Source organism: Gaeumannomyces tritici (genome assembly GCF_000145635.1).
Source record: "Gaeumannomyces tritici R3-111a-1 unplaced genomic scaffold supercont2.6, whole genome shotgun sequence".
Classification (NCBI taxonomy): Eukaryota; Fungi; Ascomycota; class Sordariomycetes; order Magnaporthales; family Magnaporthaceae; genus Gaeumannomyces; species Gaeumannomyces tritici.
Window position 1 is genome coordinate 37,434 of NW_008804550.1, and position 21,009 is coordinate 58,442.

A 21,009-nucleotide genomic window follows, 5' to 3' on the forward strand; every position below is an offset into this window, starting at 1 on the left:
GCGGCGCTCCACGGCGGCAAGCAGCCGGCTAAGACGGCCGGCGGCCGCAAGCTCCTGCACGGGCCGAACCGGCACTACCGGTGGCTGACCTCACCCACGCTCGCCGCCGAAGGCGACCGGCCCGTCTACTTCCCCGGCTTCACCCACTCCATCTACACGCCTGTCGTGTCCGAGACACAGGCCTTGTGGGGCGTGGCATTTTTGCTGGGCCTGCTGGACCTGCCCTCGAAGCTGGACATGGAAACCGACGTGGCGACGTGGAACGTTTGGACGCGGAAGCGATACGTTGTCCAGGGCCTTAAGAACGCATACGGCATCTACGACTTCATATCATACGTCAATGTTTTGCTCAACGACCTCGGCATCACGGTCCATCAGAGGCAAAGGAGCTGGTTCGACAAGTTGTTTGCCCCGACCTACCCGACGCAATATACTGGCATGCAAGACCAGTTCCGCGAGCTTGTCGCCGCGAAGCAAATGAGAGCAAAGCTGGGCAAGGCTAGAAACTAGAATGGGAGGGCATTGTGACCGGCTGCACTAGTCGCATTCCATGGAAGAAGTACTTGTTAGCTTTATTTGTTCGCCTAGATACGCCTCAACATTTGCTTTCCAGAACCAACGGTCCCCCTCCTGGCCCGCTGGCGTCCAGGCTGAGCGTGACCTTTTGCCGACTGGTCACAACGTGGATCGTCTCGCCTAGATTCTTGTAGTCCGTCTCACAATGCACGGCACGGTCAATCGTATCGACTGTCATTTGTCGCCGGTGCTCCGTGACAACAGGGCTCGTCTCGGAGCCCTCGATGCCCGACAGCCCTCCTCGAACCTCGCGAATCTCGACAGATGGATAAGCCAGCCATCCTTCCCGCAGCGGAACTAGCAGCAAGGGTATGTCGGCTTCGGTCTGGGCCGTCGACAGTACCCCCTCGGCATAAGCATCTGTCGCCGCCGTGTTGTGTGGATCAGAAACCCCGGGGATGACAAAGTTCCCCTTGCGCCGTCCGCCAAGCAGCCACGTGTCTTGTGGCGCCGTCACCTCGTACGTGAACTCGAGGTCTTCCGCAGCCGGCGGCCCGGGGATGTCGGTGTCTGGGTCTCCCGTATCCCAAATCCGAGACCATTTCAGGCGCAGTATGGCCGGCATGAGCTGGTTGACCGCCACGTTGGCCTTGCCGGCATGCCCCGGTACGCCAGTAGCAGGGTCTGCGGGTCGGTCAAGCTGGATATCGGCTGTGTGGACAATCGTGATGGAAGGGACATCGACCGGGATGGATATGGAGCGCAGTTGCGTCGTGTTTGGCTTCGGCACAATTAACGATAGTTGTGGGTGCCGTTCCTGCCACGCCCGCATGAATTGGGCCAGTTCGAGCGCGTGTCCGCCGTTGCCTATTCCGTGGCTCGCCAAAGCCGAAAACTCCTGCTCCCAGAGAACGCCTGCGAGGAACGAAGTCGAAACGGATCCCAGCATCACTGCTCTCTCCATCTCATAAGCCGAGATTGATCCGCTTCGCACGTGTGTGTGAGCGGTGCTGACAGCCAGTCTGGAATACGGCTGTAGGGAATCGGTGTCCCCTGCATCCGTGCGCGTTTTAAATGCTTCCGCCAGGGAAGCCTGGATGGTTGACTCGATTTCCTCCTGCGCAACACTGTAGTGTAGCTTCAGATACATAGTTTTCCGGGTTTTAGGCCCGATGACCTTTGAACCAGGCTTTCGGCTGATTTTGAACAGAAGGCTGGCTGGCTGGCGTGGAAATACGACGATGGCATCGCTGTCGTCGCCTCCCTGATGTGCGTTGTTGGTGGGCGGCGACACTCCTCCGAAATCGGGAGCGAAAAGGTCCGACTCTATCAGCTCGCTGGCAAACAACCGCAGAGGGCTAGAGCTGGCAGTTGATACGGTGAATCGGGAGAACAAGGCATTGTGCTTGAAGACGTCCTGAACATTAACCCCAAGTGCGAGAGCAATGTCGACTGACGGTGTCTTTACGAACTCGAATGTCGGTCCCCCCTCCTCGGTGCAATACAACACCTCTATGCGAACGGCGACAGTTGGAACTTCCTGTTCCACTGTGTATGGAAACTGTAACCTCACGGATGCATCTTTTCCCAGGGCGCCCAGGTGGAAGAGGCCTCCATCTGGCGGCCCAAAAGACTTCATCGCACCATCATCTGTGGGCTCTGACAGTTTGGCTTCGGCAGTGAGCAGCCGTAGTCCACCTGTTGCAGCTCGTACTCGGAGATCGCAACTTGTCACATGGTTCCAGCCAGTTGAGAGGCTCACTTCGAGACAGTTGGTTGTATCCAACTGGATGTGTTTCGCAGCGGAAAGCTGCACGTCCAGTGCCTTAGCCGTCTGGAATATCACCACTTTAGTGTTGGAAAGGAAGTCGGGCTCGAGGGTATTTTGCGGCCGTTCATGGTGAAGGAGAACACGGTTGCATCGAAGCTTGACTTGGTCCACTTCGTATGTGCCCGGGACAGATATCTGGACACGCATGATCAGGTTAGAAAGCAGCCCGCTGGTGACGTAAACCCGGGGCGCGGGAGGGAAAGGTCGTGTATTGCGGCCGTGAACCAGCGTACGTTACTGTGAAGCTCGATCTTGTTCCTGCCAGGCTTTAGGGTGATGGGCCCTCTGCTGGCTAGCCATATCTCTTTGGTCCCCCCAGGGCTGAGGCTCGTCATCCTAATCATAGCATCGTCAAGCTGTAGGTCGTCCACGAGGAGGCTGCATAGCGTCAGGCTGAGCGAGAAGCTGTCCTGTCCTTCAACGTATCTCGGAGGCCCGTCAACACCGATGTCGAAAAAGAAGTCGCGCAGCGGCACAGGTATGTCTTGCGCCATATCCTTCGTCGTCTGCATAACGTCAGGAAGGAAGCCCTTGATTGCGGCAGTGTCTGGAAAGCTGAGTGTGCTCGCGCGCCGGGCTGATTTGTTTTGTTTTTGACGATCATGCTCAGCCATGGCAGCCTTGGAGAGGAGTTTCAGGACAACTTTGACGTAGTCCTGTCTCTTTTCCAGCTCCTTCAAACACGTCGAGTACATGACGAGCATTGATAGTTCAAGCAGACTCCAGCCCCTCTCGGCAAAGAAGGGTATGGCGTTGACAAAATGTGAGGTTGCCTCTCCGAACTCTCGCAAGTGATATTTGAGCACGGCCATATCCACCGTGTTTGCCTTGACCGAGTGCGTATAGCTTGCGACGGCGTAGTGACGAAGCGCTTTGAGCGTCAGCGTTTCGTACAGTCGATAGAAGTCGTCCTTCTGATCAAGCGCAGTTCGGAGAAGCCTGTTGCCGACGCCGGCCAGAGAGTGGGAACTTGTATCTTCCAGCGCTGTTACGGTTGACTCGCCAGCTTCGCCGTCTTTTCCATCCTCAGGTTTGTCGTCATCAAGATCCACCTCCTCCATCTCGTTGATGTCAGGCTCTCCAACCAGCGGAACAGAGTCCCAACCATCGGTCCACCCACGCTTCTTTCCGCAGTCTTTCAGTATGTTCCTCGAGAGCGTATAAAGCTCTGCCCTTCGAGCGGCAAGATCTTCTAGGCCGACCTTCAAAAACTGAGAGCTGGCAGGATCGAACGGCTTGCCTGGGCCTGGAAATAGTCCAGGACTGGGCGGGGGACGAGCGCCGGGAGAGGCATGGTGTGAGGATGTTCTTGCTGGATGCATAGTCGTTTTCGGCTCCGGGATCTGGGTCTTGGGCTCAGGGTCGTCGCTTACGGCAAGTGTTGACTCGGGTATAGGGAGGGCCTTGGTTGATGTCTGCGCGAGGATTTGGTGTGCAACAGAGAAGGCAAAGGACGAGATCATGTTGTCGACAATCTCCAATAATTTTGGCGGCAGCCTGGCCCCGTCGGGTGATTCAGCAGCCGCTCCCACGCCGCCAGGGCGCTTGGGGTCGGCGAGACAGGCAAGAATGTCTCGTCGCATGACCTGCGATACGGATGGTATAAACTCGAGAGTTCGTCGGCACACCTCAGCGAGCATGGAAAGGTTCTCAGCCTCGTTGGCGGGTTTGTTGCTGCCAATATGGGGGGTCCGCGGTGCGACACCATGCAACAGCGATTGTTGCTGCTCCCTGGTCTTGGCTAGGAGTTCCTCTCGGGTTGCTGTCGCATTGCCGAGTCGGAAGAGGAGAGCTATCTGCCTCGCAAATATGTAGCACCTAAAATCAAACACCGACACATTGTTGGCCAGGATCAGCTCCCGATATGGCTTCTTGCTGACTGTGATTGGGATGTCCACATCGTGCCCGTCGTCAGGATGGAGCGCGAGGGGCGATGCAGCTAGGGCATCGCCGGAAGCGTTGGGGTTTCCCGACTGCAAATCCACGGGCTTTTCGTCTTCCAGGGCATATTCATCATCAGCGCCGCTTTCAATGGCCGCCAGTGCGCGGTGGGCGATCCGGCTCAGCTCTTCAGTATAGCCCAACAAGGTTCCCCCGTGAGCCTCTGCCAATCCCGACAAGGCCTGGTCCTGGATAATGGTGTCCAATCCCACGCTCAGCTCGTCATAACCAACCAGGGCGTCATCCACGAGCCCCACGCTCTCGAAGCCTCGGGCTAGGCCTTCCTTGAGGATGAAGAAGGTGCAAAAGTTCCAGCCGGGGAGAACACGCTGTGCGTCCTTTTCTTTGATGTCTTCCTCGTACTGACTGACGCGCATGTCAAACGAGGACAGAATCCAGGCTTTCATCTTAGCGATCAAATCGGCCCAGGCATTCTCAATGTCCTGGGCGGTCTCCGAGTATCCGGTCGGGACAGCGGGCACAACTCGAGGGAGGAGGTCGTAGGGGACATCGTTGATGCCGATGCGGATTTGTGCGACGCGATCAACGGCGCCCTTGGGTGAGCTGTTGAAGTCTGCCAGCATCTTTTCCAGTAAGGTCGAGGTGCTACCTCTCCATCGCGATGTCACCTTGGCTTCGGACGCGGAGTCGCCCTTCCCTGTGACCCTTGGCTGTGTGGCAGCAACCGTGTTGGGGATAACAACGTGAACAATGAGCCATTCGAAGGCGTCGTGGTTCTCGGCGTGGCTCGTTTTCTTGGAGCTGGAGGTATTCTGCTTCACCCATTCGCGAATCTCGGAGCGCGTCTGCGATTTGTATGTGTCGTTGTCGTCGCACCGGACGAGCAAGAGCTTCAGATAGGGAGTCCGACGCAGTCCAGGGATCTGGTGTCGCCGTCCCCGCGCGCCGCCCCCGCGCGAAGCGGCATTGTCTGCGGATCCGCCAGCCCCGCCGCTGATGGCTTGTGTTTGAAAGCCATCGGCACCATTATGGATGGCTGAGTCAAACGTCGGCTTGGGGTTGGGCGAATCGACGGGTGTGAGGACGCTGGGTGCTTTTGGACCGGCGCCGGCTGGCACAAGCTCGACGTGGAGTGTGTCGATCGACCGCGGAGGCCCGGAATGCGACTTCCAGTGGAGATTGCGCAGCGGGAGGAGAGGGACGAGACCGGGGGCGAGCAGCTTGTACACGTCGTGGGGATCGAAAAACTCGACTGACGGGAGGGGGAGCAAGGCGCAGTGTCAGCTGGCATAGCTAAGTGGGAGGAGGGCGGATGACGGGCATACCGGTAACCTTAGAGGTCGAGTACTGCTGTTCCATGATGAACAGCTTCGGGGCTGGCGCCTTGCGTCATGACGCGAGGGCGCCGGGGTGGATTTCGAAGCTGGCTTTTGGCCCGTGCGAATACCAGAGAAATTCCACCTGGGCGGGCTGGCTGTCGACGTTGGGCTTTCCGTACAGCTGGATGCGGCGCCCGACGTGAGTAGGCGGATTGTCGCTGTCCGCCCCCATGGGGCCAGCTCCATCGCCATCCGCGGCCGATAAGATAACAGGCACGTGGCCAACTCGATCGCTCCGTCCCACGTGTGGTCCAGGGCCTTTTGGCCCCTCACGGGGCAGATCCTGGGAGGTTTGGCATTGATGAAAAAGCGCGACAAAAAGGCTTGAGCTTTGCCACTTGGCGCTGCCTGCGCGGCGGCGGAGGTCCCTATTCTACTCACCTCTGTGGCACAAACAACGTCCCTAGATCGAAGACTCATCCGCTCGCAATGTCTCTCCAGGCCATCAACTACACCTGCGGCAGGCTCGAGGTCCTGGACCAGCTCCGGCTGCCCCACGAGCATCACTACGATGTGGTCTCGACGAGCGAGGAGGCATTCGACTGCATCAGGTCCATGCGTGTGCGCGGCGCTCCGGCCATCGCCATCGTCGCCGGGCTGGCGGTCGCGGTTGAGCTCCAGAGTGGCAGCTGCAGTATGTCTGCCTTCGTTCCTCGCCATCTCATTCTCCTCTGCCGTTCTAGGTTGTTCTAACGCTCGCCGCAGCTGCCATATCTCCCGGGGAGGCCATTGCCTATATCGACTCGCGTCTAGACTATCTCAAAGAGAGCCGACCCACAGCCGTCGATCTTAGCAACGCTATTGCGCTGCTGAAGTCGGCCATCAGAGAGGTGGACATCGCCAACCTGCAGGGTCCCGAGGCCAAGCGGAGGATATTGGACACATACATTGCTGCGGCAGAGAATATACTGGAAAAGGACCTACAGGCCAACCTGTCCATCGGCGGCTTCGGCGCCAGCTGGCTCCAGGAGCAACACGACGCCTCACCCGAACGTCGTATCTCAGTGCTTACGCATTGCAACACAGGATCACTGGCCACGTCCGGGCACGGAACCGCACTCGGCATCATCCGCTCGCTTTTTACACGCAATCTGCTGAACCACGCCTTCTGTACCGAAACACGCCCCTACAACCAGGGCAGCCGCCTCACCTCGTTTGAGCTCGTTTTCGAGGGGATTCCCAGCACCCTAATCACAGACTCGATGGCGGGTGCTCTCTTCGCGCAGCGCAATGACGCCATGAACATTGGCGCCGTTATCGTTGGCGCCGACCGCGTGGTGCGCAACGGCGACACGGCCAACAAGGTGGGCACCTACGCATTAGCCGTGCTCGCGCGCCACCACGGCATCAAGTTTGTAGTTGCCGCGCCCACGACAAGCATCGACCTCGAAACCCCCACGGGATCCGGCATCAAGATCGAAGAAAGGAAGAAGGAGGAGCTTACGCAGATCACGGGTGCTGTTGTTAACGACGACGGCAGTGTAGATCCCTCCCGCTCGGTCAAGGTCGCCGTCGCCGACCAACGCATAGGAGTCTGGAATCCGGCATTCGACGTGACCCCGCATGATCTTATTGACGTCATAGTCACTGAGAAGGGCACTGTTCTCAAGGGCTCCGATGGGCGATTCGATTTCCGGGATGTGATGCCTGAGCGATGGGCCAATATGGACGACGCTGCTAAGTGCTAGAGATTTTTGTCACGTCTTTGATGTGCCATAAGAAAACGTTGGTTCGCGACGCCACACTTTGGAAACTAGGCTTTTGTGAGCGCATGCTTTACCAGCTTCTTGTAGCCTTCGACTGCCGTCTCCAGATCCCGAACCCGAATTTCTTCGTGGTCCGAATGCGCGACCAAAATGCTCCCGGGCCCATAGAGATACCTAGTGTGGTTTCCCGCGAGGTTGGGGACGTCAGTCCCATAGTTGACAACAATGGACTCGAAGCCTAGGCGCGATGCCGTGATTAGTGTTGCTCCATCGGAAGCAGCTGCTGGGGTTCGGCGCGGATCAACCTACCATCCACGTCACAGTTGCACGCGACGACTCCGTATCCATTCCCGTCTTTGCAGCTTAGACTGAGTGCTTCGGCATCGACATTCTGGAGAGCCCCCTCGATTCTCTGGCGGACAATGTTGTGGCCATCAGACTGAGGGCCAATTGCCACCCGAACGACGATGCTCGCATGAGCAGACTTGGGTATAACGTTGGCGGCCACGCCACCAGACATGAGCCCCACGTTCACGGTGGTGTTCCCGAACTCTTCACTGCTGCCGAGATCGGCATCCAAGACGGCGAGCAAGCCTCGCATCAAGACTTCGTTTGCGCTTTTTCCAAGCCAGGGGTACCCCGAGTGACCAGCTTGGCCCGCAGCCGCGGCCGTGCAAGTGATGAGTCCCTTGTGACCGCAGGCAAGCTTATTTTCGGTAGGCTCGCCGAATATGACAGCATCGAATCCCGGGTGGGCCGAGCTGGAGTTCTGGAGCGAGCGGCTGAAAAAGCGCATGCCGATGCCGTCCACTTCCTCGCCCACCACGAACAGGAACATGACGTCGGACTCGTTAATGGCTTTGCTCGCGATAAGCTCCCGGACCGCGATGAGCTGCGCCGCGACGCTGGCTTTGGCATCGACACTGCCGCGACCTCGGACGATGGTCTCGGAAGTGAAGTCCGCGCCGGGCTCCAAGTCGGTGGAGTAAGGGATGTGCGGCGGGACCACATCGATGTGAGAAGTGACCAGCAGCTTCGCACTAGATGATGAAGACGCAGGGTACGCGATGACATTAAAGCGAGTGGTCTCCCTAGCGCCATCGAGGGTGGATTGTATTGGGATGGCCTGAGTCTCGGTGTGGTACCCCCAGGACTCGAGCTGCCGTGTCAAGAACTTCCCCACCGCCTCTTCGTTGCCCGAAATGGACTCGACCTCGATAAGAGACTTGTGTAGCGAGAGGAGTTCTTGTCTGTAAGACGGCGGAGCCAGACCGGAGGACGATGACGACGGAGCCGAAGCGTGGGCAATGGGCTTCTGTGCTTCAGGCCCGCCGCACGCCGCGAGATGGCAGAAGAGCGCAAGGCGCAGCCCCGCCCCGATAACTCCCATGTTTGGATATGCTCAGGTGTTCGGAGAGCACGACGGATTTGAGTTTCGAGTGAATACAAATGAAAGATGCGGACGCAGGTCCAGAAGTGATATGTGAAGATGGTTGGTCAAGGCCGGGGCCACTCCCGAAGCTACACTAACGTGAATTCGGATACAGGTTCCAGGGATCAGAATTGTAAGTGCGTGGAACAGCCTTTTCGCGAACCAAGGAGAATGGAAACCGAGAATAAGGGGAATAAGGACAGGAATAACCTTATAATAGAAATATTTAAACCCAGTAACCAAAAGAGGAATATGGCGAGTACGTTCCAAGCAGGTGCTGGGAGCCGTCGGCACTTGAGGACCGCCGCTCATTTCAATCAGGAAATATCCACATCACAACTGTGCGCATCAGGAGCAGATCCCCGCTCGGAGCTCTGTCTTGTCTCGTCTTGCTTTTCGCAGGACTGCTTCTGCAGTGATGGTACAGTCTATTAATCCGCGGCAGAGAGCGCGAGAGCGCTTGACAGGAAGAGTTCAAAGCCGGACCGAGCGCTCACAATGAGCCTTCCTCTTCACCTGGGCCTGGATTTGGCCGACATCCGATGCGACGGAGCCACATCCATCACACAGTGTGGCGGAGAGCGTGTGTGATGAGCAGACGACTTTTGGGGATGGAGCGGCCCCGCTGACGCACCAATCAAACGTGATGGACCCAAGACGACGCCCCTTTTTGGGACCCGGCAAAATCGCGGGTCACTGTGCAAATGCGGACGGAAAGCGAAGACAATTCCATGATTGCACCGCCCCTTGCGACCTGCAGTTGCCTGCTCCGGCACTCAGGAAACGACCCTGACACGCATCGGTCGACCGCCAACGCGCCGCCAGCCACTACCTCTGCCCAGGTCACCACACTACAGCCGCCAACGTCGCCGACCTCGCCCAGTTCCAATCCCGTTCGGCAGTAGCGTCCGTTCCGACTCGCCGAGACCCGACCCCCGACGCCTCGCCTCCCGAGTACTCGGCGCCACCTCTCAACGTCTCAAAGGCTCCCATCACCTCCCAGCCGCCGGCTCCCTTCCGCTCGAGTCTCTAGCATAGTCTCTGCGGTTTGAATGTTGAGCACCGCGACGCTTGCGGACCCCCTGAGTTCCACCACCCTCGCGCTGTGAGGCTGCTCCAGCTCGCACGCCAAAACCTGCCCGGCCCCTCGCGCCCCCGGCGGCGCGGCAGCCTCCTGAGAGGCGCCCACGAATGGTTTTGAGCTCTATCTAGCCCGCACACGCTTGGACGACGGAGGAGGGATGCACCCGACAAAGGCCAAGTCCGATTCGGGGCGCAAGGCCAAGGTCAGTCCTGCCAGTTGGTTGGTGGTCTATTTGCGCCATGGGTAGCTAACATGTCACGTCGTTTGCGGAACTCGCAGCTCGCGAACTCCTATCAGGCCCTCCTCGAGTAAGTATCGCCCTCTACCAGACCCGCGTTCAACGCGCCGTCGCCCGCCTTCCGCCTCTGACAACGCATGCCCCCTATCCACAGCGAATTCTCGAACAAGGACCTCAAGTCAGTTGGAAATTACACTCTCGGCCGCCTGATTGGAAAGGGCTCATTTGGCAAGGTCTATCTTGCGTCGCACAAGCTCATCAATGGCTCCAAGGTATGTCCGCAGACGCCATGTTCTTCTTCCGCGCCCCTCTCGCCGCTAACGGTCCGTCGGCTTCGTCACGCCACACCACCCATCATAGGTCGTCCTCAAGTCCGCCCAGAAAGATGACTCCAACCTCGCGCGCGAGATCCACCACCACAGGCAGTTCGTGCACCCGCACATCGCACGACTGTACGAGGTTATAGTTACGGAGACTATGGTATGGCTGGTACTGGAATACTGCCCGGGCGACGAGCTCTACAACTACCTGCTGAGGCATGGGAAGTTGCCCGTCGAGAAAGTACAGAAGACGTTCGCACAACTTGTGGGCGCCGTCTCGTACGTTCACATGCAATCGTGCGTACACCGCGACCTCAAGCTCGAAAACATCCTGCTCGACAAGCACGAAAACGTCAAGCTCGTCGACTTTGGCTTCACGAGGGAATATGAGGGCAAGTCAAACTATCTGCAAACCTTCTGCGGCACCATCTGCTACTCGGCTCCCGAGATGCTCAAAGGCGAGAAATACGCGGGTGAAAAGGTCGATGTGTGGAGTTTAGGCGTCATTCTTTATGCCCTCCTGTGCGGCGAGCTGCCATTCGACGAGGACGACGATAACGATACGAGGCGCAAAATCCTATCCGAGGAGCCCAGATATCCAGACCACCTGCCTCCAATCGCTCTCTCGCTTCTCCAGATCTTGCTGTCTAAGCGACCACTGCGCCGCCCCTCTCTCGCCGACATCCTCAGCCACCCCTTCCTCGCCGATCACGCGGTCAACCAACAAACCATCCTAGGCATACAGCAGCCGTCACCGTTCTCGACCGTGCTTGAAAAGGAGGTGCTGCAGCGCATGCGGAGCGCTGGTGTCAACATGGATGCCGTCATCGAGTCGGTCATCTCGCAACGCTGCGACCCACTCGGGGGCTGGTGGGCCCTGTTGACGGAGAAGGAGGAGAGGAAGCAGCGGAGACGCGAGAGGAAACGGCGGGAGAAGGAACAGGAACGCCGTAGTTCTCGCCGCCTGTCCACCACCTCTAGCAGGCTTGAAAGGCTGGCGACGGTCGGCGAGGAGGCGGCAGGCCACCGCCGCGCCCACGGCTTCGTCAAGATTGGAGACCCTCCCCCACCCAGGACTAGGGGCCGCACGGAGCGCAGGAGCGGTTACTACCCAGACCTTAACATCCCGGATTCGCCTGGCTTCAGAGACGTGGACAAGCTCAACGGGAGCCTCAGTCCCGACAGTGAGGTGCCGCCGCCGCCCATAGACAAGGACTCGATCCGCTCAGTCAGCTCCTCACGTCAGAGAAGGCCAATACCGCCCCCAAAGGAAGGTATCCTCCGCAGCGCACGATCTAGGGGTTCGACCCTCCACCTGGTGACCACGAGTGACGCGCTGGGCAGCAGTAGCGCGGGCAGTCATCTCGGTGTCAATGGCGTCGATGGGAGTGGTGCCAGCGGGCAAGAGGACATGCAGCAAAAGGTGCGCAAGAAGCCATCTCAAGTTATAGTGGCGCACTGGAAGAACTGGACCCATTGGTTCTTCGAAAACACGCGTCGTCACAAAGGCCCGGGCAAGCGTCCAAGCATCTCAACGCCCAACCTGCTCGACAGGGTCGGCAGGGGTGGGAATAAAGACAACAAATCCAAGGACACCAGCCCGAGGCCGCAAACCAGCAAGTACCCAACGTCTGGCAGTTCGGGGTCACACAACAACATCTCGGGACTGCCCAAGGGTGTCGTGGCGAATGGCTTTGCCGCCAGAGGCGCAGCCTCGCCGGCTGCCCCTCGAGCCGGAACGGCTGGCAGCGGAGGTGCCGTGGCTCCAAACGGCACGGCGGTGTCAGCGGCACCCTCGTCGACGTCGCATCCACCCCAACATCCAAGGATATACACGGGCGGCGGCGGCGGCAATTCTTCCGCCTACAAAAGGCAGTCGCTCTCGCCCTCCCCATTGACTCCCCGCACGGCTATGCGGCGGTCTTCTGCAGGAACGGCTGGCCTGCGCGGGCGCAAGTCGACCTCGTCCTCTGTCTCGTCGGTGCGCTCCATCCACCACCACCACCACTCACACTCCAAGGCCAGCTCCACAAGCTCCAACGGCTCCGTCTCGACCAGCATGTCCAAGGCTACAATGCACGCCACCCGGTCTCCACACCACTCCGTCAAGGTCCTGCCCGCGACGCCAACCTCGGGCGCGTTCCCCAACAACATCCGGCTCGTGCGCGGACCCTTTGCCGAGGGCGCACCGCCCGGCGCCTCGTTGTCTATGCAGCCGCCCGGCTCGCCCAATCCCTTCGGCGGCAGCGGCTCCTCCGTTCTGTTCGCCAAGCGCAAGCGCAACATCTTCAAGGGGCCCATGCTCTCCTTTGCCGGCGGAGGCGGCGGCGGCGGCGGGTCGGGCGCTAGGAGCACGAGCTCCGGGTCCCACTCGCGCTCTGCTAGCGCAAACGGGCTGGGGCGCAGGAGCGGCGAGATCACGATTGAGGAGGAGGACGAGGACGACGAGTTTGCTGTCGGCGAGAGCGAGGTGGAGGAGGTCGACTCGTTCACCCCCGTCGTCCGCGGCCCGGGTGAGCGCGTGGAGGAGATATACGAGGAGGACGAGGACTCCATCAAGACGGTGCGTACCAAGAAGGACCCGTCGGCCTCGTCGGGCCACGAGGCGGCCGCCGCCATGAGCCAGTCCATCAGCCCCGTGACCCTGGGCGAGGCTGCCGTTCCTGGCGGACGTGGCGTCGCAGGCTGATGTCGCGCGTCTTGCCATGTAGTATTGTAGACAGCAGCCCCGGAGACCGATTTCCCATGCAGATAGGACGGACAGTGTCGAGTCGGCTTTGGTTTCTTATCTTGTCCTTTTTTTCACCAATCCTTATTTATTTTGTTTACTTTTTCAATACGTTCTCTTCTACCCTCTTCTTCTCGTTTGCCTCTCGTTGTTAAGGCTTCGTTTTGTTGATATCCTAGCTTTACAAAGCGTCTCGTTTGTTCTTCCATGTCCCAATTTTCCTGACTTGACTCCCTTCTGCACTCTACTAATCGGGCTTCTCGTCACTGCCAATGCTATTCGGTGACTTGTTCTCACCATGTCAACACAGTCCCCTACCATTTTCTTTTTTGTGATTATTCATTTCCTGATGTATTAATAATTCGCCGTAGACATTTTCCCTCAACACGCAACCTCGAGCATTTATCAATTATATTGCGAGTAGCTCTTGGTCATTCACAGTGCTACTATTATCCGTCTAACGAACAAGAGTAAACCAAACATAATGTCATGCTTTTGTCATCTGCATTCGCCTTGACAGTAGCTGCTCTAGCAGCTGTCCGCCCTCGGCAGCTTCCATTCCAGCACCCTTACCCACAAGGGTGTCGGCCTCACAGCCAGCCATCAGTTCTCCAAGGCGGACCACTTGATCGCGAGACGCCTTGTCCCCACCACAACACTGCTTTAACAGTCCCCGGCGCCCTGCTTCTATCGAAGTGACAGTCTGCGAGCTGACGCACAGGGACTCGTCGAACTCCTTGAGGCCCGGCTCGCCCATGGTCGCCAGGACGGCGAGCCCCAGGTACGAGTGGTACACGTCCGGCGGCCCGCCCGGGTGCTTGCTGAAGCCGCCAATGAGGTGCTGCGTCTTGTCCATGAGGAACCGGCGGGCCGGCTCGCGCGCGATATCGACGTCGGCCCCGCCGCCCGGCAGCCTCCTTAGGCTGTCCAGGGTGCCGGCCACCCACCACGTGTAGCACGTATCCGCGACCTTGTTGCACCTGCCGTTGAGCCCAACGTGCTCGGGGCAGGGCCCAGCGACGGCTTCGCGTGACAGGGCGGATAGCTGCGGGAAATTCTCCTCGTCAGGGTCCCCGTCGGCCTCGTCGGCGGCCGGGTCCTGGTAGGCGATCTGGCGCGAGGCGAGGAAGCGCAGCAACGAGTCGACGTGCATGCCACAGTGGCTTACGGACCCTCGGCCCTCGAGGGGCCTCTCGAGGAGGGACAGGCCACTGATGGCACAGTATGCGTATCCGGCTATGCGGATATCGCAGTTAGAATTATGTGACAGCCGTCTGCGTGTGCTTTCCGGTGCCGGCTACGCACCGTGACTCTCGTGCATGGAGCTCTCCCCAACGCCGCCGTCAAAAGTCTGAGCTTGACGGATATACCGAGCGAGCGCTTCGACATCAATGTCCTCAACCCAGCCGGGGTCGTCCTGCTTGAGATCCCCGCGCAGGATCCAGCGTATCATGGAGGCGATGTAGCAGTAGCGCATGTCGCGGCCGCCGGCGATAGTCTTGTGCGTACGGGTCGCGCCCGGCCCCGCGGGCATGTCGACCAGGACCTCACCGAAGCTGCCGTCGGGGCGCTGCAGCCCTCGGAGCCAGCGCAGCGTAGCGGCGCGGCGCACGCCGGCGAAGGCGGACTCGGGGGCGGCGGGGTCGGCGACCAGGGCAAGGAGGAGCAAGGCGAAGGCGGTGGCGGCGACGTTGGCGGAGCCCGGGCTGCCGGGCGCTGGGGCAGCGGCCTCAAAGTCCCAGCCGTCGTACTCGTGCGCCGGCAGGGCGTGCGTCGGGGAGCCGCAGAAGCCGCCGTGGGGGTGCTGGGCGGCCAGGACCCAGTCGCGGACGCGGCGGCGGTCCTCGCTGGTCAGGGGGGCGTCGGGCTTTGGTGGTGGCGACGGGTCGCCGGCGGCGGCTGTGGGGGTAGGGGTGAGGAGGTCCATGGCGGCGATGATGAAAAAGCCGAGGGTCATGCGGGTGCTGTCGTTGCCCATGTACTGGCGCGGGAGCATGGTGCGGAAGCATCGCTGGAAGTAGCGCATGTGGCGCGAGGCTGCCAACACGCCGTCGCCGCCATTGCTTGCGGCCGCCATTGCGTAGTCTTGTCCTCCCGAGCGCCGCGCCGGGTTCGCGCTGGCTGATGGCGTCTGTGTGGTATTGGCTCTGTCTTCATCGACATCGGCGCTGGAGAAGTGGCATGGAAGCTGCGCCAGGGGTAGGAAGGCCGCGAGAGGGCCCCACTACCACCGCTCTTACCCCACACTGTGCATGGGCTCGAGCTTGTTGGTGGCCCCACCAGTTCCCGTTGGCGCTAAAACCGGGTGACTGGATTGAATATGTATGGTCCGTGCACTGCGCAGCCTGGCGGCCTGCATTGCTTCCTTGTCTTGCCTGCCGTGTTCCGTGTCAAACAGCCTAAGCCGGCTTCTGCCTCAAACTCCTAGCGAGCTTCACACCACGCGCCAGTCTGGCCAGGCAGCTTGTACAACCGAACCTGCCTGTTGCTTGTCTTCACTCGCTTTCTGCCGCTCTGCTCTCTCAGCCTCGACCCACGGCGTCTCCCCGCGGGCGCACCTCCAACCTCGACCCCTGGCGGCAACAAGCTCCCGAAGCACATGCGACCCCGACCTAGCCCAACCCTCCTGACGCCACCGTCGCATCCTCTCGCCCTTGCGGCGCGAGCACAACCGGCCCACCATGGCGCTCATATCGGCAAACACCATTATCACCTCGCTCTCTCTCTTCCACATCACCCTGGGCTACTTCTTCCTGACCAACCCCGTCATTGTGGCGAACCAGTCGCTGGTCTTTGTCATGGGTGAGGCCATGGGCATGGTACGTGACCCGCCTCCCGCCTGGGAGTGGTCTTCTGGAGCATACTGACTCCGTTTCTCTCTTCCTACCCTCTAGCCCTATGCTCGTAGCTTCGATTCCCAGTCCCCTGCTCTCGCGTTCCTCGCCGTTGTCCTCGCCTTTATCGGTTTCGCCGACCTGGCCTCCCTCAGCATGCCCGAGGAGGTCGCTATGGTTCACCACTGGGGAATACAAGGTCGGTTGCTACGTGCTTGTGCCTCTTTTATGCCCGTGTTCTAAAGGCTGACATTTGGATATCCAACGCGCGCCAGCACCCCTCCGCCTGACCCTCTCGATGATCCTGCTCCTCTACACCCTTCTCTTCTCGGCCTCGTCCCCCCTCTACGCCGACAGCCGGGCGGGCCCGCGCGGGGGCGTCTTCACCCGCCCGCGGGGGCCCCACCCGGGCTACGCCCCCTCCAGCTGGGGCGGCGACGGCCTCAAGAACCGCGTCTTCTTCACCTTCATCTTTCTGGAGCTGCTCAGCTGGTTCTGGGTCTGGGTGACGCTGCGGGAGGAGCGCAAGGAGATCGACACGAGAAAGGCCATGCGCCGCAGGGGCAGCCATGGAAGCCACAGGGACCTGGCGCGCTAATCTGGCAGACACGCCGGTTTATGCTACTTTTGATGGCCAACACTGCATCTTCGTTGTACTCAACTTATTTCCCCTCTTCATTTTCTCGTCCTGGTAGGGACGCATAGCATGGCATGGCATGGGAACTTATGGCGCATGTGGCGATTTCCAGACACTGGAGGGGTTTGGTTGCTTTCCAATATCTTTCCCAATTTTTCCGTCTTATTTTCTCTCGTTGCTTGCTAGCGCAACATCGACACTAGCCGATTTCTACTCCATCTTGACCATGCCCCATCCCTTGATCCCTTCCCTCCAGCTTTCGACGACCTTGCCAGCCCAGGCCTCAACGGCAGTACGACCGCCGATGGTTTCGAATACGCTCTTAGATGGCTCTTGTCCGGCGCCGTCCTCACCCTCGCCGTATGTCCATTGAATAACTCGGTCCTTCCAAGTTGGTTCTGCCAGCTCCGACTTGATCAGTTTGATCCTCTCCTTGATGTCGTCCAGAATCTGGAACGCGAGTTTGACAAGAACCTTCATCTCGGCGACTGCATCCTTATGCAGACTCGTCTTTCCCGTGCGGTCCCGAGCCATCTGGCTGTCGTGATACCCAAGGACCAGTGCCGCTCCTAGTCTTACCGCTAAAGCGGTTTCACGTAGCATAGCCATCGTGTGCGGATCACTCAGTTGTCCCAATGTTACATGTTTGACTGGCGCAGTATCGGCTGGCGAAGCCTCCCGGGGCAGCAACGCATTCCGAAGAGTAGCCATGGCGGTTTTCAAGGCCGTAGTGCTCGCGCCAAAGGATACCGGCATCTCCTCACCGCGCACGGTGACGAGGCTGATCATCATAGCGCCTGAGAGCAGAGTCAATGCATTATAGTAAGACTCTTCGGCGCTCGTGAGGAGTAAAGTCGTGTCCTCGAGGTGTATGAATCTAGTGAGACTCTCGTGCACCGCAATCAGTCTCTCGCTGACGTAGACGAAGTCGTGGTCTGCTGCGTCGTTGGGTTTTGTGGGTTTAAAGTCCTTCGAAGGGGCGAAGGCGCATAGCTGAAGGAACTCTTCCCCTAGCAGAGACAGGTGGGATCGCGTGTTCTGTGGACGTGAGGAGATGCAATCGTCAGCTACGTAACAAAAAATTACCGTGTCCTCTTTTCATGATGGGATCGCCCGGAGGATAACGACGGAAGCAAAGCTACATATGAGCGAAAGGTTCAAGTAGCATACCGATGGTGGCGGGCCGACGCCGAGTGATTGGGCAAGCCGTGGTGTCAGCGATGACTCAAAGTCTGGAATAGATCCATGGTCTATCGTCGTGACCAGCTCAGTGTCGTCGAAGATGCCATCTATGTTCCGAAAAATACGTCGCTGTAAGTATAACGAACATAGTACAGGTGAATTTTGGGAAAGTCTCAGGCCAGAACCCGACTGTTGCGGAATGAGACGAATGCTGGCTACTCACCGAGGAAGGGGATGTCATCCAGGTCGTCTTGTCTTCCACCGAGGGCCCGTGCCGCACGACGCTCTTCGACAACTGCCATGACGAGTGTGCAGCTGCGGCGGAGCTTGTCGCAGTAACCGGTCACCTCCAACACTGAGCTGTAGCTCCCAGAGTCGAAAGCGTCCCATATCTTGACTGGTGATGGATCTTTGAGGGAATACGCATAATGCATTCGCAATGACTCCATCAAGGGCTTCGGTTCAGCAAACAGGCCCGGCGAGATGGTGGATATTCTGTCGAAGAGCAGTGGACTGAGAGCATCATGTATAGTTCGCTTGACTCCGAGGGGCCTCCATACTTCGTATGCGCGCGAAGCGCACCCGAGAAGGAGATACAGCTGTGCAAGGAAAAGGCGCAGTGGTGGTTGGTTGGGTGTCTTCTCCAGCTGCGTGTCCAAGACTGCCACGGCCTGCAGAACCAGTGGGGTGATGGTCTTTTGCAGTCTTGGTTGACGCATAAAGCCCGGACGGAAGCCAGCTAGCTTCAACAGACACATGGCGACAACAAGGGCCAGCTCCACGTTCGGAACGCGGTCTGACTCTTGCTGGGACTGATCTGCCTTCTTTTCGTTTTCGACGTACAAGTCTAGGGCGAGGCCGGCAATGATGGCAAGACAGCCATGACATTCGGTGCCGGCGCATGCGACCGAGCAGTATTTGCAACGTGGAATCGACTGTATCTGTCCCGAGGCTGCCACACTTGGAACATGGGCCAGGGTCTGAGGGCAACTGGTCAGGAAGTAGCGAAGTTTGACGTAGAGAGCGGAGAGTTCAGATGACGGCTTCTTGGAAAATATGCGCTTCATCAGTACATCGTCGACGAGATACCGCGCTTCTGGAAAGCTCAGCTGCTCAACGTATGCTTTGACGTCGTCCATGGCGGAGATTTCACGGCCGTGCTGTTCCAAGAACAGCGCGAGTTGAACCACTCGCGGGGTAGCTGATGCTGGACCGTCAAACTGGGGTTCCAGCCCGTGCTCGGGGAGCTGAAAGGCAAGTTGAACCAAAGCCAGGCCAATGTTCTTCGTGTACATTGGCGAGACCTTCCTCGATTTGACCGCGTCGGCAAACGTGCTCAACAGGTCTTGAACTTTGCCAAATGCCCTATTTGTATGTTAGCGTATATCGTCATGGTCTTTCCTTTCCAATCCTAGGGCTGGGGACAGAACAAACTCGTCTTGGTTCGGAACCCTGGCCGCGGCAGCGATGAAGAGCCGCCATACGACCCAGTCGGCAGCAAGGAAGGATGGTGATCCGTCATTTTCCTTCCTCTGCAGTGCATGAAGACAAAACTCGAATACGGCTTCCCATTGTCCGCGGCTTTCAAATACGCGAAGTGCTTCGAGAAGGAGATGTTTGCGTCCTTGGTCAAACTGCTTCAGCGCACCCAATGTGGGACTTCGCATCCGTTTCAAGAAATCGTCGGGTGGGCCGTGGGAAGCAAGCAAACGGTAGTAGAACACCACCTCCTCGTCTGTTCGCAGACCGCGGTCAAGGCTTTTGCCGTCGACACCGTCAGCGTTTGCAGCTGGAGTCTTAATAGAAAACGTCTTAGCAGGTCGTACTGAGGTATCGTGACAAATTGTGAAGCAGAGCGGCCAGTAGAAGTATGGGAAATGGGGGAAAGGGGGTCACTCCTGACCGTTTCGGTAGTTTCGGCAGCTCTTTCTAGTTGTCGCATTGCCAGCATGCTATAAATCTTTTGCTTCTCCTTTGGGCAATGCTCATCACTTGTCTGCAGACACTCCAAAATAGTCAACGCTGTTGGTAAGCTGGTCATTTTTAGGAGACTGGATTGTTCCCGACGGCGGAACAAGTTTCAGGGAGCAGCAGCTGACTGACAGAAAGCATGTAGGTCAGAAGAATGCTCCAGTACATGTAGTGACGCTGCGAAGGGGAGCTGGACGATTTGTCCAGGATTGCAGCAATCTGCAAGTTCGACGGGCGTGACGTCGCAAGCCGGTCAGCCTTATGATTCTAGTCTTGAACGGCCCGTTTTGGTTTTCGGCAAGCACTAGTTGACCGAAACAAAACACAACTAGGATATGGAACACCCGGGAAGGCCATCCTCCGTACCTGCTGCGCATTGACGAGGTCCCAGTTCTGAATGCAGGCGCGGAGAGACAGCGGGGCAGCTGGGCTTCGCGGGTTCGCCTTCACCCAGCGGGCCCTCAGCGTCCCGAGGGTCTCGGAGTAGTTGAAAGAACCTCGTATGTCGCGACATGCCCATTCGAGGAGCTCCAGCGCCTCAGCCTCCTTGGGGGCGGTGCCGGCTCTGACGAGCGAGTCCATCAGGATGAGAGCAGCGCATCTCTCGAGCGGGCCTTCGAGCCTGGACTCTGCGCAGGTCTTGACGACTTCATAGTACGGGTCATTGAGGGCCTTTGCGCGCTTGTCGGCCAGGCGCACGACGGTGGGCCAGTTGCCGTCGCTAAATGCCGTCTGCAGCTGGATATCGACGCTGCTCTTCAGCGCGGGTCGGTAGTAGGCCTCGTTCATGGCCATGGTACAGGCGCGCGGGCGGGAGGGCTGGAATTGGAGCAGTCGTGGATTTGACGTCCTTCATTGAGTTGGAGCTGCCCGTCTGCTAGAGTTCGTGCAAGTGGGATGGATGTGGGGCTGCGGGGCATTCTACGGTCACGGAATCCGCCACGATCGGCATCGGCAGTTCAGCCTGCCCCCTGCCCGTGCCAAGGCGCCGCCCTTGCACGTCATCTTTTTACCTTGCAGGCCCTGCGATCTTCTTTGTAGGGCGTTCATGAAAACCTGTACGTTTCGAATGGAACAGTTCTTTCCAGCTACACGTCAATGTACCTTTTCCCAGTCCACCAATCAAGACAGCGGGTGTTCCCCGGGCCTCCTGATAATTCCAGCTATACTCCGCCGTTGGTACATTGTTCCATTTCATCCAGCGCCGGCAGCGTAACAGCCCAATAGCATTCGCCGCTACCTAATCAGA

At 58.7% G+C, this 21,009-nt stretch overlaps 8 protein-coding genes across 8 annotated transcripts in view; 4 read left to right on the plus strand and 4 right to left on the minus strand.

The window, feature by feature from the left end:
* GGTG_10380 (hypothetical protein) overlaps positions 1 to 510 on the plus strand; it is a gene marked incomplete at both ends in the record, with an annotated part of 1,382 nt that extends 872 nt beyond the window's left edge. Inside the window, one exon of the mRNA XM_009228253.1 lies at positions 25 to 510. Coding sequence (XP_009226517.1) covers positions 25 to 510 — 486 coding nt within the window. The remainder of the gene's footprint in view (positions 1 to 24) is intronic.
* GGTG_10381 (hypothetical protein) lies at positions 386 to 5,778 on the minus strand. The gene is made up of 3 exons (XM_009228254.1): positions 5,575 to 5,778; positions 2,581 to 5,501; positions 386 to 2,482 (listed from the first exon to the last, which is right to left on the minus strand). The coding sequence occupies exons 1-3, from the start codon at positions 5,606 to 5,608 to the stop codon at positions 596 to 598; spliced, it is 4,842 nt and encodes a 1,613-aa protein (XP_009226518.1). The 5' UTR covers positions 5,609 to 5,778; the 3' UTR covers positions 386 to 595.
* Positions 5,779 to 5,860: 82 nt separating this feature from the next.
* Positions 5,861 to 7,479, plus strand: GGTG_10382 (S-methyl-5-thioribose-1-phosphate isomerase). Its single transcript, XM_009228255.1, has 2 exons — positions 5,861 to 6,262; positions 6,334 to 7,479. The coding sequence occupies exons 1-2, from the start codon at positions 6,058 to 6,060 to the stop codon at positions 7,314 to 7,316; spliced, it is 1,188 nt and encodes a 395-aa protein (XP_009226519.1). The 5' UTR covers positions 5,861 to 6,057; the 3' UTR covers positions 7,317 to 7,479.
* On the minus strand, positions 7,163 to 9,224 carry GGTG_10383 (acetylornithine deacetylase). The gene is made up of 2 exons (XM_009228256.1): positions 7,644 to 9,224; positions 7,163 to 7,572 (listed from the first exon to the last, which is right to left on the minus strand). The coding sequence occupies exons 1-2, from the start codon at positions 8,722 to 8,724 to the stop codon at positions 7,382 to 7,384; spliced, it is 1,272 nt and encodes a 423-aa protein (XP_009226520.1). The 5' UTR covers positions 8,725 to 9,224; the 3' UTR covers positions 7,163 to 7,381.
* A 276-nt stretch (positions 9,225 to 9,500) lies between these two features.
* Positions 9,501 to 13,579, plus strand: GGTG_10384 (CAMK/CAMKL protein kinase). Its single transcript, XM_009228257.1, has 4 exons — positions 9,501 to 10,052; positions 10,130 to 10,158; positions 10,243 to 10,360; positions 10,449 to 13,579. Exons 1-4 carry the CDS (start codon positions 10,008 to 10,010, stop codon positions 13,095 to 13,097), a joined length of 2,841 nt encoding a protein of 946 aa, XP_009226521.1. The 5' UTR covers positions 9,501 to 10,007; the 3' UTR covers positions 13,098 to 13,579.
* Positions 13,358 to 15,391, minus strand: GGTG_10385 (type-1 protein geranylgeranyltransferase subunit beta). Its single transcript, XM_009228258.1, has 2 exons — positions 14,442 to 15,391; positions 13,358 to 14,372 (listed from the first exon to the last, which is right to left on the minus strand). Exons 1-2 carry the CDS (start codon positions 15,211 to 15,213, stop codon positions 13,624 to 13,626), a joined length of 1,521 nt encoding a protein of 506 aa, XP_009226522.1. The 5' UTR covers positions 15,214 to 15,391; the 3' UTR covers positions 13,358 to 13,623.
* A 104-nt stretch (positions 15,392 to 15,495) lies between these two features.
* GGTG_10386 (hypothetical protein) lies at positions 15,496 to 17,506 on the plus strand. The gene is made up of 3 exons (XM_009228259.1): positions 15,496 to 15,955; positions 16,031 to 16,169; positions 16,246 to 17,506. Exons 1-3 carry the CDS (start codon positions 15,818 to 15,820, stop codon positions 16,566 to 16,568), a joined length of 600 nt encoding a protein of 199 aa, XP_009226523.1. The 5' UTR covers positions 15,496 to 15,817; the 3' UTR covers positions 16,569 to 17,506.
* GGTG_10387 (hypothetical protein) lies at positions 16,672 to 20,626 on the minus strand. Its single transcript, XM_009228260.1, has 7 exons — positions 20,127 to 20,626; positions 19,893 to 19,979; positions 19,693 to 19,785; positions 19,224 to 19,585; positions 18,013 to 19,154; positions 17,778 to 17,896; positions 16,672 to 17,645 (listed from the first exon to the last, which is right to left on the minus strand). The coding sequence occupies exons 1-7, from the start codon at positions 20,553 to 20,555 to the stop codon at positions 16,818 to 16,820; spliced, it is 3,060 nt and encodes a 1,019-aa protein (XP_009226524.1). The 5' UTR covers positions 20,556 to 20,626; the 3' UTR covers positions 16,672 to 16,817.
* Positions 20,627 to 21,009: the final 383 nt, after the last annotated feature.

Coding starts and splice junctions, on each gene's coding strand:
- GGTG_10384 (XM_009228257.1), top strand. CDS start 10,008: ATGCACCCGACAAAGGCCAAGTCCGATTCGGGGCGCAAGGCCAAG. Junction 10,053..10,129: donor ATTCGGGGCGCAAGGCCAAG/GTCAGTCCTGCC, acceptor CGGAACTCGCAG/CTCGCGAACTCCTATCAGGC. Junction 10,159..10,242: donor TCCTATCAGGCCCTCCTCGA/GTAAGTATCGCC, acceptor CCCTATCCACAG/CGAATTCTCGAACAAGGACC.
- GGTG_10383 (XM_009228256.1), bottom strand. CDS start 8,724: ATGGGAGTTATCGGGGCGGGGCTGCGCCTTGCGCTCTTCTGCCATCTC. Junction 7,573..7,643: donor GTGCAACTGTGACGTGGATG/GTAGGTTGATCC, acceptor CATCGCGCCTAG/GCTTCGAGTCCATTGTTGTC.
- GGTG_10385 (XM_009228258.1), bottom strand. CDS start 15,213: ATGGCGGCCGCAAGCAATGGCGGCGACGGCGTGTTGGCAGCCTCGCGC. Junction 14,373..14,441: donor CTCCATGCACGAGAGTCACG/GTGCGTAGCCGG, acceptor ATATCCGCATAG/CCGGATACGCATACTGTGCC.
- GGTG_10382 (XM_009228255.1), top strand. CDS start 6,058: ATGTCTCTCCAGGCCATCAACTACACCTGCGGCAGGCTCGAGGTCCTG. Junction 6,263..6,333: donor GCTCCAGAGTGGCAGCTGCA/GTATGTCTGCCT, acceptor CGCTCGCCGCAG/CTGCCATATCTCCCGGGGAG.
- GGTG_10387 (XM_009228260.1), bottom strand. CDS start 20,555: ATGGCCATGAACGAGGCCTACTACCGACCCGCGCTGAAGAGCAGCGTC. Junction 19,786..19,892: donor TTCTGACCTACATGCTTTCT/GTCAGTCAGCTG, acceptor GAGTGTCTGCAG/ACAAGTGATGAGCATTGCCC. Junction 17,897..18,012: donor GGATGACATCCCCTTCCTCG/GTGAGTAGCCAG, acceptor TTCGGAACATAG/ATGGCATCTTCGACGACACT.
- GGTG_10381 (XM_009228254.1), bottom strand. CDS start 5,608: ATGGAACAGCAGTACTCGACCTCTAAGGTTACCG. Junction 5,502..5,574: donor CTCGACCTCTAAGGTTACCG/GTATGCCCGTCA, acceptor CCCTCCCGTCAG/TCGAGTTTTTCGATCCCCAC. Junction 2,483..2,580: donor AGATCGAGCTTCACAGTAAC/GTACGCTGGTTC, acceptor ATGCGTGTCCAG/ATATCTGTCCCGGGCACATA.
- GGTG_10386 (XM_009228259.1), top strand. CDS start 15,818: ATGGCGCTCATATCGGCAAACACCATTATCACCTCGCTCTCTCTCTTC. Junction 15,956..16,030: donor TGGGTGAGGCCATGGGCATG/GTACGTGACCCG, acceptor CCTACCCTCTAG/CCCTATGCTCGTAGCTTCGA. Junction 16,170..16,245: donor TCACCACTGGGGAATACAAG/GTCGGTTGCTAC, acceptor AACGCGCGCCAG/CACCCCTCCGCCTGACCCTC.